This window comes from Accipiter gentilis, chromosome 30 (assembly GCF_929443795.1).
Source record: "Accipiter gentilis chromosome 30, bAccGen1.1, whole genome shotgun sequence".
Taxonomy (NCBI): Eukaryota; Metazoa; Chordata; class Aves; order Accipitriformes; family Accipitridae; genus Astur; species Astur gentilis.
Window position 1 is genome coordinate 3,481,442 of NC_064909.1, and position 17,356 is coordinate 3,498,797.

At 37.5% G+C, this 17,356-nt stretch overlaps 1 protein-coding gene across 2 annotated transcripts in view; it reads left to right on the forward strand.

Moving 5' to 3' along the window:
- The window catches only part of BABAM2 (BRISC and BRCA1 A complex member 2), a 178,975-nt gene that overhangs the window by 119,710 nt on the left and 41,909 nt on the right, over positions 1–17,356 (forward strand). For both annotated transcript variants that reach the window (XR_007510127.1, XM_049833744.1), the window contains exons 8-10: positions 12,304–12,403; positions 14,371–14,441; positions 15,980–16,062. Coding sequence is in view for 1 of the 2 variants with exons in the window: in XM_049833744.1 (XP_049689701.1) it covers positions 12,304–12,403; positions 14,371–14,441; positions 15,980–16,062 (254 nt within the window). In the remaining variant the exon portion in view is untranslated. The remainder of the gene's footprint in view (positions 1–12,303; positions 12,404–14,370; positions 14,442–15,979; positions 16,063–17,356) is intronic.

Sequence of the window (17,356 nt, forward strand, 5' to 3'; positions counted from 1 at the left end):
TCGTATAGAAATACTGCCAAGACATCATAGTCTTCATCAGATTGAGTGATTATCAGTCTACAATCTAGAAGTCTCAATATAACTAATAAATTAACAGTTATGTGTCAGGAAGTTGGAGCAAACAAGTGTTAATATAATGGGATTAGTTTCACAGTTTATCTTGGTAAAAAAATCCACTGGTCACTCTATTGACCAGTGGTAGATCTTTGACTTGGAAATAAGCTGCCATTGACAGAAAGGTTTCTTTGAAGAAATTCTCATCTCTTGTGAATTTTAATTTTAGTTCATAGAATGTGCCTCATTCAATTACTTATTTTACCTTTTTTAGTTATCCTTTTAGAGTGTATTTGTAGCAGTATTGGTTTTACACTGGCATAGCTGATACATTTAGTACCAGATACACAAATTAGTGCTAAGGGATAGAGGGAAGAACTAGCTGGGAAAGAAAACAGAGAGAAATGGTGTTCAAACATTTTAAGAGGATGGAGCAGGAAAGCAAGGTTGATGCTGTTTCATATTTTAATCTATTCCTTCATTATTCCTATTTAAAACTTCTCTGATTAGTGCTTGAGGCACTTGTAACATTTTTTTTTAACGTATCTGTAGGATTCAAGAGCCTTAATATAATTTCCAAAAAGAAAAGACTTAATTTAGGAAGCTATTCTAGATGTAGAATCCTAATATCTTTAGTCTTTTAATAAGACAGAATGTAAATGATTTAAAAACCTGACAAGCTTTCTGAAAATCTCATTCTTCAACTAAAAAGGCTAGTTTATCAAAGCGTCCGATATTTATTTGTAAATATATCTGCTTGCAGATACCATTTAGGCCACTCCATTATCTAAGCACTTAACTTGGAAATGCACTCAAGCGCTTAAACATTAAGTAATATTAATCAAGCCCTTAAAAGGTGATCAGGTGTACTACATAAAGTTGGAGTTCTTGTCTTTCGGTGACCATGTAAGTATTGCAGTTTCTAAGGGAAAGAGGGCCTGCATTAAAGGAGATTTAGGGATGCAAGTGTGTACATTTGACTCAGGCCTGACTGATGTCTGTGTGTGCACTATAATATGCATTTGTAATCTCTTCTGGGAAGAGGGTAATCTTTGTGAAAATGGCTTTTGCTCCAGTCTTTGTCTTGCAGCACATGCTGTAATGAAACTGTTCCATGAACAAAACCCAGGCATCAGTGAAAATAAACCCTGGGAATGCTTGTATTCACCTTTTGACCCAACAATGCGCTGCTGTAAGTTACATATTACAAAATTTCCAGTTTCTTCTGCGTGTATGGGGTCCCTGCTTTGATTTTAACATGATGAAGACCTGTGGTTTTATTTTCTGCCTTTCTTTTTTTGTTTTAAAAGTAGGCCTGTGTCTACCTTGTTACAGAAGGAACCTTTGTTACCTCTGATGTAAACGAGGGTTTCAACGTGCCAGTTTTTTCTTATGAGAATTATTCCCAGTCTTTCCACCTACCAAAGGCTGTGTTTGTACAGTGTGATGCATAGCTCTGCTTTCCTCTGTTTTGAAGATAATATATTAGGATTAATATTGAATTATTTATGTTCATAGGAACAAAACACACTTACCCAAATGCCTGTGGTAAGGATTCTGAAAGGGGCTGTAAAAACCATCCGAGCAGATTTGTATCATCTAACAAGATGATACTCATTTAACAAAATGAGTAAGGGTTTAACATGGTTCTTATTAGCTTGTCAAACCACATTGGCTGTGTTTACATGAAAAACTTAACATTCTCTTGCCTTGAGTCCATATGTGAATGTATTTGGCTTACATAAAACCTGAGGTCACTGGGCCTCTTGGAGCATTTAGCAGGAGCACCAGACCAGACTTGTAGCATTCCATATTGTTTATGAACATAAGATAAAGACAATTTCAAGATCTGAGCAAGAATGACACTTAATCATGCTGCGTGCACGTGGAAATCAGCATCAGAAGCCAGATACATGAAAGAAAAACATTTTTCTCCTCTAACTTTCTTCGTCCCTTGGGCATTCTTATAGATGACCAAATGCTCAACTTCATATCCAGAAGTCTTCCAGCATGTTGCTCTTATTTCATTTCTGAAATTTTTCTGCAAGATTTCTTACCCTTTCACGGCTTTGCATTTCTCATTCTTCATGTAAGCTAATCAAATGTGATGCTGATGATGCAGGGGACAGGATGTTTCTTACAGGAAATGTTTCTCCAGATAGAAGAGATCCACAAATGAGGATTACTGTCTGGCCTAAGGAGAACTGAAAAAATTTGATTATGTGGGAGAAGTCTACAACACAGCACTATTTTAGCACAGAGGCAAAAAGTAGCTTGCTTGCAAAATGACTAAGTCCCTGGAAGTGCTAGGTGCTAAGCAATATCAGGAAAAGGTTAACAGCAAGAGATAATTACTGTAGTTTGACTAGTAGATTAGGGAACATAAATAAAATAAGGATCAATATATGCAAGTGCAATCATAAAACGTAAAAGGCTGCAAGTTATAGGAAATGAAAAAGGTGAAAATAGTAAGCAAAGAAGGCAATGGAATCATGCAGTTTTTTGAGACTCGTTTTTTTGCTTCATGATAAAGACACTTCTGGTTAGCTGGGCTTGGTACAAGTACTAGAAAATTACCTGCCGTGTGAACAGTCATAATATAATAAGCTGGATGTTATTGAATGCATGCCAGAAGATTGATAAGAAATTACAGGTACATAGGGCATATGTTTGTAAATATAACTGGTAACATCTTAGAACAGTTATTCATTTATGTAAAAAGAGAAGATTCACATGGATTTGCAATAAATACTCTGTTCCATGGGATTGTTTGGGAGATCTCCATCACTAAACCAAAGTAGATTACAAAAGAGCAGATCAGCTCTGTGTAACATACCACCCAGGCAGAGCAATTTCCAGTGATCCTCACCATAAATAAATCCTCAATTCTTTCATTAATTTATTGAGTCCTACTGTTTCAGAGGAGAATACCGTCCACAGTGTACCAGCGCTCTAGTCTTCTTTTACTTGTTTATGCAAAAGTTTACAATTCCCAGCTCCTGCCTTAATGCTACGTGTAAGCCATTTTTAGTTCGAGACAGCACGTCAAGTCAATACGTTTTTCCCTTGAAGCAGAAGAGCCAATGCACAGTACTATTTTACCTGCTACTTAGATGACCTTCAATATATTCACAGTTAAGGTGGTTATAAATATGTCTGCAAAACAGGTAATGCCATTGAAAGTGTGTTTCTGAAGAACAGGAGTTTGAAAAGTAAATTTTCAGGTAACAGACTCAACTTTTCCTCCTTCACAGTCCATGTGAAGGAGAAATGGGGATAGTGCATCATTTTAAACACGTTCCCAGTTTTGTGTTGGCATCTCAAGTCAGTGCAGGGTGAAAAAGTGTTGCAATTAGTTTACAGTTCAGTCTTTCTTCGGCCAAAATCTTGTTCTGCCTTAGTTGTGACAAATCTCCAGCCTCTTTCACGCTTGCTCTTCTTCCTGAGATCCATACACAAGACAATCACAGTAGGTTAGGCTACATGGTCTTTCTCCTGGCATCTTAAATGATTTCTTTAATCTTCACTTACTGCTTTTTTAACTTCTTTGGAAGTAAAAACAAAATAGTACTGCACAGTGTTCTCTTTCTTTTCTTATCTGCCCAGGTTGCTTATCTTATCTGTACCTTTTTTGTTCAGTAATGTTTGCTGCTGCTCCATTTGTCTGCCTTTCTTTCCTACAACTTTTTCTGATCCTTTGCAGCTTTTTTGGCTGTTATTTCCTCATTGCATTTAATTCTCTGTGAAACTCTATGACTTTTCTTCACTTGTCACTCAGATTTCTATTAATTTGCTGCCAAGATTCCTTTAAGAAATACGCAAAATGCTTCGGAAATAAATATTTCTTCATTGTAAGTGTTGAAGTCTTAAGTGTCCTTGCTGCAACCCATGGTCTTCCTCCCCTGTTGTTCAGTGCCTGCTTTTCAGTTTCTCACTGTGCTGTGTAGTGTGAAATACTGGACTGCGAAAGTTCTTTGAGGCAGGAACCATCCCCTCCTGTTTAAACCGTGAGGCATCTAGCAATTTGTTCAGGTTTTCTTATAACTGTTTTCCTTAAATAATACTGTCCTGATGGAGAATTAATATTAATAACTAATACATTGGGGGGACGACGATGACAACATCAATGACTTCAACAAAATTACTTTTTTGAGATCATAAAAAGTGTCCCTAAATTCAGTTCTTACATCTTTTGATATGGATTCTCATTATTATTTGCCCTAAATGACTGAGCATGTTACCTTTGTAATACACCTTGCTATAGGGGTTTTTGCGGAAAAACTGAGGGGGGGGCATAAATGTGGTAAGTTGCAACACAAAAGCAACATTCGTCAGAATTTTTGAGCCCTATAAGAGAGAATTACACTCGCTTTATAGCCTGTGGAACTTTTTGAACCTGTTTGTACCGTATTATGAAAATTCTATATTTTAAGCATAAGGGGGTTTGTAATACTTTGAATCAGTTTGGAATAGATTGCTTTTATACTTTTCACTTTGATTTTATATTGTTAGAATAAATAAGTGACCAAAATTTCTGTATTGTGTGGTGTTTTATAGAGTGATATTGTTGACACCAGTGAAGTTAACCTGTATTTTAAAGCACTGCATACATTGAAGCCTTGCTGATAAGTTCTGTTGCACTTGCTTGGACTTTTCCTGAAGTTTGTACCTTGAGGTATGATGGAGGTCCCAGAGGGCAATCGATTCTGCTGGGCTGCCTGCCTGCCCAGGCTGTCTGTTGTAAGCTATGGATCAATTTATAGAAGCGGGTCCCCTTACCTAGAGAAGAAGGCAATGTGTGATGACTGTAGGCAGAGTGCGCATATACCGCGTGCTACCATTGTGTAACATGAAGTGTCTAATCAGCTGGGTAATAAATGTTATCCTTGCATGGTTTTTTTCATCAGAGAATGCCATGTCTGAGGACGGTGGAGAGCTCCCTTTTCCATTGCTGGCAGCCCAGGTTTTCACTCATTCAACACATCAGTGGAAACCTCTCAGTGCCCTTTATGCATCATTTGATATAGATTCTCATATTCTCATTTCCTTCCTACAGAGGAAATACTAGCGTTTTCAGATTTTTATACTATCAAGTAGCAGTAAGAAAAGCTGCAAGGGTATCTGGTTTTTTTCCTTCCAGCTCTGAGTCTGGCCAGGGAAGGGAAGAGAAGAAACATACTCTTTAACTATAGGGTTAGCTATCTATTTATCTCATGCTGCTTGGGTTTTTTTCCTCGAGGATGAGTAGAATCCTGGGGCCAGAGCTTCTCTCCCCATAAATCTTTCAATGTTGGATCACCCAAGCTATGGTTTGTGTGTAAGTTGGGTTACATGTGCCTATGGTTTGTTAGGTTAAAGTCTGCTAGAACCCAGAATCTGTACAGTTAATGTAAATCTCTCTTTGGTATAGCCACTTTGTCTAAAATGGGAAATAAGTTATAGAAAACTGTTGGGTTTTTGTTGTTGTTTGTTTTTTTTTTACAAATTTACCTTTAGCAGAATACAGAAGTTGGAATAACCCAAACAGCTTTTATACTATTCTATGAATGTTAAGTGTAGTTCAGTGTAGCATCTGGACATTATAGGTGGGGATGCAAAGAAGCAGACTGGTTGCAATAACTTGCTAGCATATATGAAGTCAGCATACGAGCTGCAAATAAAGCTCAGCAAGTCTGACCTGCAGTTTTCTGCACAGTCTGTGAAAATAAAATACATTTTGGTTAGAAGGAGCTTAGAGGTATTTACCCTGAACCTCTGGTAGGTCAAGATGGCCAGATTTTTAGTCTGAGTTTGACTGGGATTCTTTCTCCAAATAAGTGGATTTGGCGTAGTTTTCTCTATAGGTCTATTTGTGATTGTATTTTTTTTCTGTACACTCAACAATGTAGATACCTCAGATTATATGTTAGCTGAAAACATACATTTGTGTTTTACCAATGTTGAACTAGAAATAATTATAAGTAAAAATTGTTTATTCAAAAATAGAATGGAAACTTTTTTTGTGGCCAAACTTTACCTTATAGTAGATTTGACTGGACAAGCAATCTATTAATTAATTTGCTTTAAATGGAGTATTACTAGAAAGGGGAGAAAACACTGTCACAAACCTAGACTGACCAATTTTTCAGTAACAAGAGTAATGTTCTGTTATTTTACTGTTAAACTGTATTGCTGATTGAAGCACTATCCCAAGGCTTCTGCCAAGCACCACATTGTTCGTGTGATAAGGAAGATTTGGTTACGGTCAAGCAAGTCTGAAAAATGGTAAACTGACAGCAAATCTGGGATCATGGTTGGTAAGGCAGCTTTTGTGGTCACGTGCTTTTATTTGATGTGGTTCCTCATGTCTCCTGTGCCAAATGGTGTAACGCACTAAAGTGATGAAACTGCAAAAGAAAAAAATAAAGTCAACTATTTACTTTAGCAACAAAGGAGAAAGAGAACGGGGAAGGAGATCAAAGCCCATAACATGAGTCTCAAAACAGGAAAAAAGAGCAAAAAGAAGGGAATTTCTTTCCACATGCTTCGGGCTACTCTTGCTTATAGCCATCATGAGTAATAAACCCTTTAAATGCTTGTGTAGGTCTGCAATATGCTTCATCTTCAAAATAAGGCAGATGAAAACTTACAGAGAGTTAAGAAGGGTGTATCCTGGTAAAAGCAAGGGCTACAAAGTCTAAAGTCTACTTTCCATCACTAGTACATAGATTTGAACATGTTTTAACATTGGCCACGCTGAGAGAAAAGCTCTTAGTTATTTTAAACCAGTATAAAAAGTCTTTCCATGCAGAGGCAAGTTTTTTGTTTATTTACATTTTCAAAGCTAGACAAATCTTCAACTGTATTGCTCATGATCGTTGAAATTGTCATTTCCCTATTTTATGTTGGTTTTGCAGAAAGAATGCATTGGATTAGGAACATTGTTGAGTGCAATCAGTATTATGTACCACTTTCTTTTAGTATAAAGCCTGTAATGCTATGTTCACACTGTATTCAGGGATAGAAATGATTCTTCTTACAGTGCTGAAACTCCTTCCCAAACACATGTTTTTTACTGTTTCCTCCTGCCATTGTGCAAGGTATCTCCTTTTAAGAGTCTGAAACTTTTTCTTAGATGCTCTTTTCTTTGTGATACTTCTTTCAAAGAAAATCTTGTGCCATTTTGGAGATGAGGAATGGTACCATATAAAGGCAAAAGAGAGAGAGAGTGTGCGTGCCAAATGAACACATGTAATACTATCTATATTGGTGCTAACGGTAGTACCATAACCTGTGTTAGCATGTAACTTTATAAACTGCGATATTTTTATTCAGGCATGACGCTCTTTGTTTTTCAGACTCAGCTCAAAAGTTTCCCATCAACCTAGAGAAACCTACATTTTTCTGCTCAGAGAAAGGGCGAAGCAGAACAGGTTGAAGGGAAGAGGTGGGGTGAAAGAAAGGAGTTTAGGGGAGCTAGGCAGGCCCAAGAGACCATGGGGAGAGTTGTAGGGTAGGGATTGGAGTGTGAGCATCTTCCTTCGTGCTTTACATCTGCCTTGGAAAACCACCCAGTCTTCTGAGCTTGAGACTTGGAGCACTTTTCTTCGCAGTGAAGTGATGTTTTTCAGGATGGGGAAGTAACTGGTTCTTTACACACACTCAAGAACAAAACCAGTCACTTCTGTAACCTGTGAATTAATGCTATGCCCCCCCACCTCCCCCCCTTTTTTAGGATCATGTCTTGAGAAAGACATTTTAATGTAATTATAAGCTATCAAGAAATGGGAAAGAATTTTGCATTTTGTATGCAGGCCTGAATAAATAGATCCATTGAGAGACAGACAGAGCAAGTCACTTGGAATGTACCAGTCAACAGCAGAAATGTAAATGTCATCCAGCTACGCTCCCTGCACTTGTATTTCAGTGTGCCACAGAATAAAACTGCTATTAATGCAGGCTGAGTGCTGCTCTTGTTGAATTCAGTATGGGGTCCAACACAAAATCCAGTTTAATTCACAGGCTGTGGATCAGAACCACATTGTCTGACACACTGGAAACCCAGGAAGGCAGGAACCTACAGAATCATAGAACATTTAGGTTGGAAAACACCTTCAAGATCATAGAGTCCAACCATCAACCATGCCCACTAAACCATGTCCTGAAGTACCCTATCTACTCGCTTTTTGAATACCTCCACGGATGGCAACCCAACCACTTCCCTGGGCAGCCTACTCTAATGTCCAACGACTCTCTCAGTAATTTTCCCCAATATCTAACCTAAATCTCCCTTGCCTCAACTTGAGGCTATTTCCTCTTGTCCTGTCTCCAACCACTTGACAGAAGAGACCAGCACCCACAACTTGCTGCAAAGGAGTCTCTGGTCCATCTTAAAATGAGGTGAAGTTGGTTTGCAGAGCTGAGTAGGTTTAGAGTAACAGCAAGTGAATAAAATGCTGAGTCCAACAGTTCTTTGTCTCTGGTTCCAACATGTTCATGCAAGCTTATCTCATAGATAGGGAGATCTACCGTGTATTTATCTTCATCCCATACCAGTCGTAATGAAGTAGCATTCACTAAGACTTGCTTTGTGATTTATGACAAATTACAGAAAGCAGGTTACTGGAAAAAAAGAAGTGTAAAAATCAAACACAGCTCAATTGGTTGTGCTGAAACTAGACTTACTCTGGCAGCTGTAGCATAGCAATATTAATTAATTTGTCTGTGTATAAAAACAAAATAACTTTAGCATCCTGTCTCTTGATGGGTTTTTGTTTGGGGGTGGTTTTTTTGGTCATCTTGATGCAATGAATGTCACCAAACCTGATAGTGTGATGTTATAGTTGTTTTTATTCCTGGGTATAAAAATGTTTTATTTATGAGGAGTGTATAACAAAGATACCAAGAAGGAAAGCTTATTCACAAACGGAGGTAAGATCTATCCCCCAAGAGGCTTGGCTATCTGGAAAGCAGGTCTGACATGCAGGAATCTTCAGCTTGCACTGGTGGAATCTCTTGGCAAGTAGAATTTCCTTGATTATAAAAGACTTCTTATAGCATTTTTTTTTTTTCTACACCTTTTCTTTTGATTGGGATTTGAGGGACCTCAAAAAGCAACATTAGATACTGAGCTGCGTGCTGAAATTCCCTTGACTGATTTTTTCCATTTTACATATTTCCTTGCACCTTTTACAGGTCCTTCTTATTTGATGTTGAGTTAGTCGCTTCTTTCTTCAGCTGCAGGTTTATTATAGGGTCAAAGGAATTATTACAGCCTCTTGCCTTGTCTCATGATTGTGAAGTACTGCAAGTGTTATGTTCCTTTGGCAGGACAGAGCCATAGTATAGCACAGTCAAATCAAACTGAGCAATAGCTTCCTTACATGTTTAAAAATAGAAGATACATGTCGGTTTCATAAGGCAGATGAACCTTAATTGCTGAATGTTTATAGGAAGTTTTGAGATGGTCAGAGGCAAGGTCCTATGTAAATACATTATTTTATTAAAGTATTTAATAACCAAATTCTCTGACCCAATAGAGGGAACAAAGATGCCTGTCCACTCTTAATTTTCCCTACCCGTAATTATTTCTACAGAACATGAATTACATATTGTACAGCTTTATTCTGTTTTCAGAGGATAATTATACTAGAACTTCCAGTCTTCTTTCTGTGGAGGGACCTCTTTCTCAGAAACCACACCTTGTAGCCGTCTGTTTTTCATTTGAGAAGGATTGAATTCCCATTTATGTCAACAAGTTTTTATGGACTGACTACTTTCAAAAGATGGATACAGGTAAAGTGGGAAGCCCTTATTCACAAATCATAATAATTCCATCTGGAAGATTTATTGGAAGGTGATGATATAGGATTGGAAGCTTTTTTGCATGTGAAATCTGTTGGAGATATTCCTAATTTCATGCCTGCTATTGTAACTGAAAGAGGAGCCTGTAATTCCTGTTGTGGTCATCTGAGTGTTTCCAGTGGTATCTCCATACTGAGGGGGAACTTGGACTTGGTTGCAAATGAGGCAAGGCAGGATGCAAAAGAGACAGTACCATTTGCTCTGTGTATGAGATTGGAGGCTTTTATGGATATATTTACATAAGCATTTAAGGAGTTTAATGAACTGAAAGCCAGGGTCTTAAAGTAAGGTTCACAACCCACTTGTAACATACCAGGAGGGGGCAATTCTTTCATTCTCCAACATTAAAGACTGGTGGACCCAGTATACTTTCAATTTCCTAAGAGCAAACTACTGTTTCAGAAATGTTCCAACTTAGTAATAATCTAGTAGTCACACTTCACTGTTTTTTAGCATCCACAAGTAGCAAAATTACATTCCTGTGGGAGCAATTTTAGTAAGGGGATAGCAGCAAGGAAACTGAATTCTGTTAAAAAAAAAAACAAAACAAATAAACAAACAAAAAAAACCCAACAAAAAACCAAAACCTGTTCAACTCTTACTTCTGCTGGAAAAGTTTGTTTGGTTTTTTTTTTTATGTGGCTATGGTGTACTCAAGGCTTCTTTTTTTTTCATCATTGCATATGCAAAATCCAGACCTGCAGAACTGTTCCATGTGGTGAACAGTCTGCTGAACCCAGACTGTTTTGCCTGAGTAGCAGATTTCCATATACCTCATTATGAGTTTGGGGTTTTTTGATTTATGTAGACTCAGTTCCTTCAAAGGGATGTACAACTGTAGACCTTTATACCTACCAAAGTGATATCTTATCAAGTACTGCAGAAAATACAAGGGCAGGTCCTGCTGGAGAATAAGAGCCTTATTTTGCAGAGAAGAACCTTCTTTCCAGCCAGTTTATTTTTTCATGAAAAGAACATGTAAACAGGAGGCCACAAAGTAACTTAGCTTTTGAAGCTTTTTAATTGCACCCAACAAGGTTCTGGATGTTTAGTGAATTATGTAGACCACAGTGTGTAATGCAAATTCACATCCCTTTTGACTGGTAAAAGACTGTAAGAAAGATTTAGGTCAGTACTGCTAAAACAAAGTAGCATGAACTTCAGCTGGTTGTTGCCCTATACAACCCAATTTAAATAAAAAATGCTAGATCTTTCCCAACCAAAGAAGCCATTATCCTTGGCAGTAGCAGGCATGCTTCAGTCTTCCGTCCTATGATAAAGGTATTTGATTAAGATGCCTAAATACATGTCTGAAGTTATTTTATTTCTGTGGATTCCTACTATTCCAATCTGAGCATGGACAGAGTTAATATCTTTGTTCATGTTACTTCCTTCTGGGAATGAACAAAATCATAGAATCAGGGAATATAATCATAAAATAATGTAGACTGGAGGGAACTTCTGCAGGTTATCTGGCCAAGCCCCTCCTCAGAGCAGGGCCAGCTTAGATCAGCATGCTCATGGCAGTTGTTTAGGTGAGCTTTCAGCAAGTCTGTGGGTGGAGATTCCCCAACCCCTCTGGGCCTGTCTTCCAGCATTTGATTACTCTGATTGTGAAAACGTTTTTCCTAATAGCTAACCAGAACTTCCTTTGTTGCAACGTATCTTCATTGCCTTTCATCGTGTCACTGTGCGCTTCCAAGAAGACTCCAGCTCCATCTTCTCTATATTTTTCCATTAGGTAAATGAAGGCATCAATATGCCTTCAGTAATAATATGCCTTCAACTCCCCTCTTTAATATTCCCCCCCCCCCCAGTGTTCTCTTAAGAGAGACCAGACAAACCCATTTCTTTCAGTATCGCTCCTTACATCATGTACCTAATAATCTTTCTGGACCATTGCCCCCTTGATCTAGTAGGTTAACATCTGTGTCGTACTGGGAGGCCCAAAATTGGAGTAGATGGCATGGCTGACGAGCATCTGGCCATCCTCAGTCCAAATTATTCTGTGTATTCTTAGCTGGTTTGACTAAAGGTGGCTTTTTGAATAATTCAAGACTCAAAGTCCTCTCCTCCCACTATCACAAGATATCTTAACTACAGTGCTCCACATCTTATTGATGAGGGCTGAGAAAAAGAACTCTTTACAACAAAAAAGCTATTTCCTGACAATGCTTTGTAGTAGTGATACTCTTGATTACAGTAGTTTAATTACAGTAGGTCATGGTATAGCTGCTTTTTGTAGATGGTATCACTCGATACTTTTTATATCACCACAGCATAAAATACACTTCCTCATCATGGCCCTCTGACTTTAAGCACAGGGAAAGAGGACAGTGTAGAAATCACTTTCAAATCCCATGGATTGTATGTGTAATGTACTGTTAAATTAACTTCTGTTTCTAGTGCGCTTGGAGGATCATCTGCCCTTCACATCCCAGCCTTTCCTGGTGGAGGTTGTCTTATCGACTATGTACCCCAAGTATGCCAGCTGCTAACAAACAAGGTAGGTTAGTAAAGAGAACTCAATTTTGTTTTCCCTTATGTGCTGTACTGTATTGCAGTAACACACTATAGCATTCCATAGACAGTTTTTCTGCCAGGTAGTCCAAGCAGGGCATACTTAAGGTGAACTACACAAGGAATACCTGCTTGATAAGAACTGAGCACCTAAGCAGGGCAATGAATATAATGACTCTTTTAGGTAAACAAGAGTGGGATCTGATCCTGGAGCGGATTTTTCTTACCGTGGCATGTTATGATTTAGGATAAAATGTTGTCGCATACAACATTGCATTGTAGCATACTATTTTGCTAGTAAATACAAATGTGTAGTTGGCATATTTTTCTTCCAGTTGGAAGTTCTCATATCATAGTTATCATTGTAAGTTTTGAGTACTTTCAGTGATTTTCTTCTCAGATGTTTCATCCAGAAGAACTGAATTGGCAGTCTGTTTGGATATTTATATAGTAATAGCTACTTAAAGTTACTGAAAAGATTGTGTTCCGGTTAGCTTACTGTTTAAACAAAAAAGAGCGAGTATTGTGTTTTGAAAGCTTCTCCATTATTTAAGTGTAATTTTCAAAAGAAAGTTTGGGGGCCAACATCTAGAAATCTGGCTATTACAGACCTCCTCTTTGTATTTGTGTATTATTTTTACCTTTAATTCTCCAAATGAGGAAAATAATTTTATCCTTTAGAAAAAGTTCTTCAAAATGTGTTTCCATAATTATTTTGGAATCTATCTTTAGAGTTGTTTTTGTTGTGGTTTTCTGTTAAAATTACTTTCTGTTTTTAAAATCTGCAAGTACACAGGACTGTTTTTATCCTTTCTTAAACAAAGTCAGTTAAGCAAACTTATCATATGTTTTCCTTTTCCCAAAATAACATTTCAAATCTTACACAAAGTGTTCAAAATAATTGTTGTTTTTTCTAAAATTAAATGTCTCAATTTATAAGTAAAATTTAACTTTAAGGGGTACAAGATAGCTCTCAGCAATTATTGTATCAAGGCTTTTTCAAAAAAATTAGGAAAGCATTTGCCAGCCAAGGAATTCTAGTATTACCACAGCCAAGAAAAATATTCTTCCTGTTCTTTTCATGTTCAGTGGGGAAAAAAGGTTTTTTAAATGTTAGTTTTCATTCTGGAGGCAAAGGGATTTACATAGGGAATCACATATGCAACCGTACTGTGAGTACTTGAAGTAACCAGTTGTAAACCAGATGCCTCGCATCCTGACAACACATGCATTGTTCCTGTTATGGGTCAAACACTGTTCACACTGTTCTGCTAAGTAATCCCATTCAAATCACTAAGAAAACATATAAGGTGAGAGGAGAATTTTGCCTTAAGTCTTCCAAGTTTAGCATTGTTGGATTTTCTGTGCCAGGCAGGGTGGAAGTCTTTCAAAAGCCAGAATGCCTCAGAAATTGATGCTCACAGTTGAGTAGGTGGATCCCTGAGTCAGCATGAAACCACTGACAGAGCTTAGTGCTAGGAAGATTTTGTTGGAGGTGTATGCTTCAGAAAACACCCAAGATCAGTTGTGATCTGTCTCTCTCTCTCACACCAGAATGTTATTGTGACATTTAACCAACTCTCAGTTCAGGTAACTATGATTGGCCTATCGTGGCGTCCTGCTGAAACTTCAGCAAGGCAAGGTTGTATATTTCTTTTCTTCACTCTTTATCTTGTGCAGTTAAACAGCACTTTATATTGTAAAAGACTTAAGTTTCACTCTGAAGTGAGTGAAGAGATTTCTTTACAAGGTTTTCTGTGTGCAAGATCCACTGTTTGTTTTAAAAACATTTTAGGATTCTTTAGGGAAATCATGCAAGCTAAATGTAGGATTCAGAACTACTACTGTGTCAAACGTAAGTCTTCCTTAATGGGGAATATATGACAAATTGGGAGCATTGGCTTTTTTTATCTTTTTATAGCTCTGGATTTGTTTGTTTCTTTCTTTTTTAAGGTACAATATGTTATTCAGGGATACCATAAGAGAAGAGAGTATATCGCAGCTTTCCTGAGTCACTTTGGAACGTAAGTTTTCTTTTGATGTGTTATTTTTTGTAGCATGGGACAAAGTGTTGTCTTCTGCACATGGTCTTCGGCTGTGTGACTGCTGTCTACTGGATAAGATGAAATCTGGTCATTTTTCACAGAGTGATGTGTATAGATGGTCTCTCTGTAGCAGTACTGGAAAGAAGTTCATCGTTACTTCACTTCTGTGCCAGCTGCTGATCTGTTTTTACTAGAAAATAGCTGATGATGGGAAAAGGACAGTAGGGATTTTCTTCTTTAGCAAAAGAAATGTGCTCATTTCTGAATAAATGACTGGAGGGGTCTTACAGTAATAGGCAGTGACTGAGGTGGAAGGACAGGGAAGCGTGTAGGTTTCCAAGTCTTGCATGAGCCAGGAACCACTGTTCGGCATAAAGGCAGGACTGGGAGACCAGCTGCTCCCACTGCCGAGCAGTATCTTGTCTCAGGAGAGAAAGGGCTGTCGGGTCGTGCTGAATTCCTGCAGTTCAAAAGTCCGTGGCCTGGCATGATGACACATTATCTTCACAAACCAATTAATCAGGGGTGCCTTGGCACTCTGAAGGGTAAGCACTTTGGTTTCCCACCTAAATCCTGACTTGAGAGAGAGAGAGTCCAGGAGCCGATGCAACAGCGATTGCCTGACCAGCAGTGCTTTATCTCATTGTGAGGAGGGGGTTTCTGATTCTGGTGATGCCAAATGACATGGATATTTGGGAGCCCTTTCAACCTCAGGTCTCTCAAGTGAGGGTAGGAAGTCAGGTGCCTTCTAGCATGCACACAAATTTTATACAACTATAGATAGATAACAATTACTTGAATTGGACATATGAGTAGGTAGAGAGTCGGTGCAAGCTCAATCCTTATGAAAACAAGATAATTTATTTTTCTTCTGAGAAAACTACAGTATAGAAATGGCCCAGGTGTGCCTATGATTTTATTACACTTGCAAAGTCATTCATGAGTCCTGATGCTGCTTGAGACTTTCAGAGAATACCGACTCCTGATGGTTGAAACTTAATCCATCTACTGAACAACTCTTCTATATTTAATTTTTGTATGTTCTCATGCTTTGCATTTTTTCTGTATACTCTTTTGAATTTTCAAATTTAAACTCTTCTCAGCCTGCACATTTTCAATTTTATCCTGTCACTTAGTACAGAGTTAATAATTTATCTTAATCTGAGTAACATGCAGGGAATTTGTGTGTGTACAGTTTTTATCAATTTAGCGCTGCAGATGCATTAGCAGGTCTCCTTTCATTCTAAAGTGTATTTATATAAACTGAACATGGCCTTTCTTTGTGTAAGAAACTCCAATACCACAGCACAAATAAGAAGATTATTAAGAGTAAAAGTTTAATCTAATTTTCATTTAGCTAGAAAACTGTAACTGTTAATAAATAAAGCAAATACTGGAAGTTTCTGAACAAACAAACAAAACAATCATTGTAATACAGAATTTACATATTTATCATTCAGTATTAGAATGAATGGTAGGTTAAAATTGTATTCATTTTTTTGTATATTTGTTGATAGTGGTGTGGTGGAATATGATGCAGAAGGCTTCACAAAGCTCACTCTGTTGCTGATGTGGAAAGATTTTTGCTTCCTTGTTCACAGTGAGTAGCTCTTTGCCTCAGGCATAAATGTCTATCCTCGTGACGATACAAGTTCAAAAGGGAAAACATACAATTACAGGAAACAGTTTAAAAGTTTTAGCTATTTTTATCCAGTGCTTAATGTATTTTTGATGTGACCATGACACTTTGAAAGCACAAAATCCTGACTGTATTTGGAGAAAGGGAGAGGATCCACATTGGTAGCGTACTGCCTGCTTTACAGAATGGCAAAAGCGTCCTGGGAAGGTTTTCTGGTAATTTGACTCAAGATTAAGTTCACAGTTGTAACTTGTCCTCTCAAAAGTGCCAATAATGAGGACCAATACTATACATAACTCGTGAGTACCTAAAATCTTCTGTAATTGTCAGGATTTAATGCATTGATAGTGATAGTAAAGACACTTTAGTGTAGGGAAAATATAGTAAATGAGAAATAACGCTATACTGTTGTTAGGAGCCAAAAGTTATTCCTAGACTGAAACTGTGTAGGCAAAACTGTCTAACAGTTGCTATAGTATGTAGCTAGACTTGCTGTCATTTGAAATTTTTAAATCAAGATTGTATTACTTTCAAAAACACATTCTTAATTAAATAAATATGTAGGAATTGCTTCATTTAAAAATTAGTAAGTGTGGCTTTGTTACTGCTTTATACATGTTAACCTAAGTAGCAATTACTGTTTTTCCCCTATGGTAAGGTGAAATTCACAGGTATCAAAGATATTGGTCTGGGGAAATTCAGTCATGTTACCCTTTATTTTTAATTGTTACACTTCTCATCTTTGTTTAAAATAATTACAGTGCAATCTGGGCAGCTGCAACACTGGTGTTTGTTAACACTCTAGCACTGGAATATTTCAGATTACATCATTTTTGATTGTGGGCTAGCTTTTCATGTGGAAAACTAAGGATGTCTTAATGACATCATAGAAATTTGTCCCAGAACCTTTAAAGCCAGAAGTGGGGATTGCCATTGTTCAGAGAAGTCCTTCACCCTGTGTTGTATTGGAGATCACAAAAAATGGTCTCACTGATCCCTATCACCTAAGATTTCCAGACCGTAATGACCATAAAGAGGTCTAGAAAACTCAAACTTGAAATTAAAAAACTTCCATCATACTACTGTGACTTACATTGTGGGAAAAAAAAAGAAACAAAACTGATATTTTTTAAAAAATTGTCCTTATTACATCTTTACTTACTCTTCCACTACAATTGAGAATTGGTCACTGGGCAATTGTCTTCTATGAGATGATGCTTCTTTATGTACAACCTTCTTCAAATTTTCCTACCTT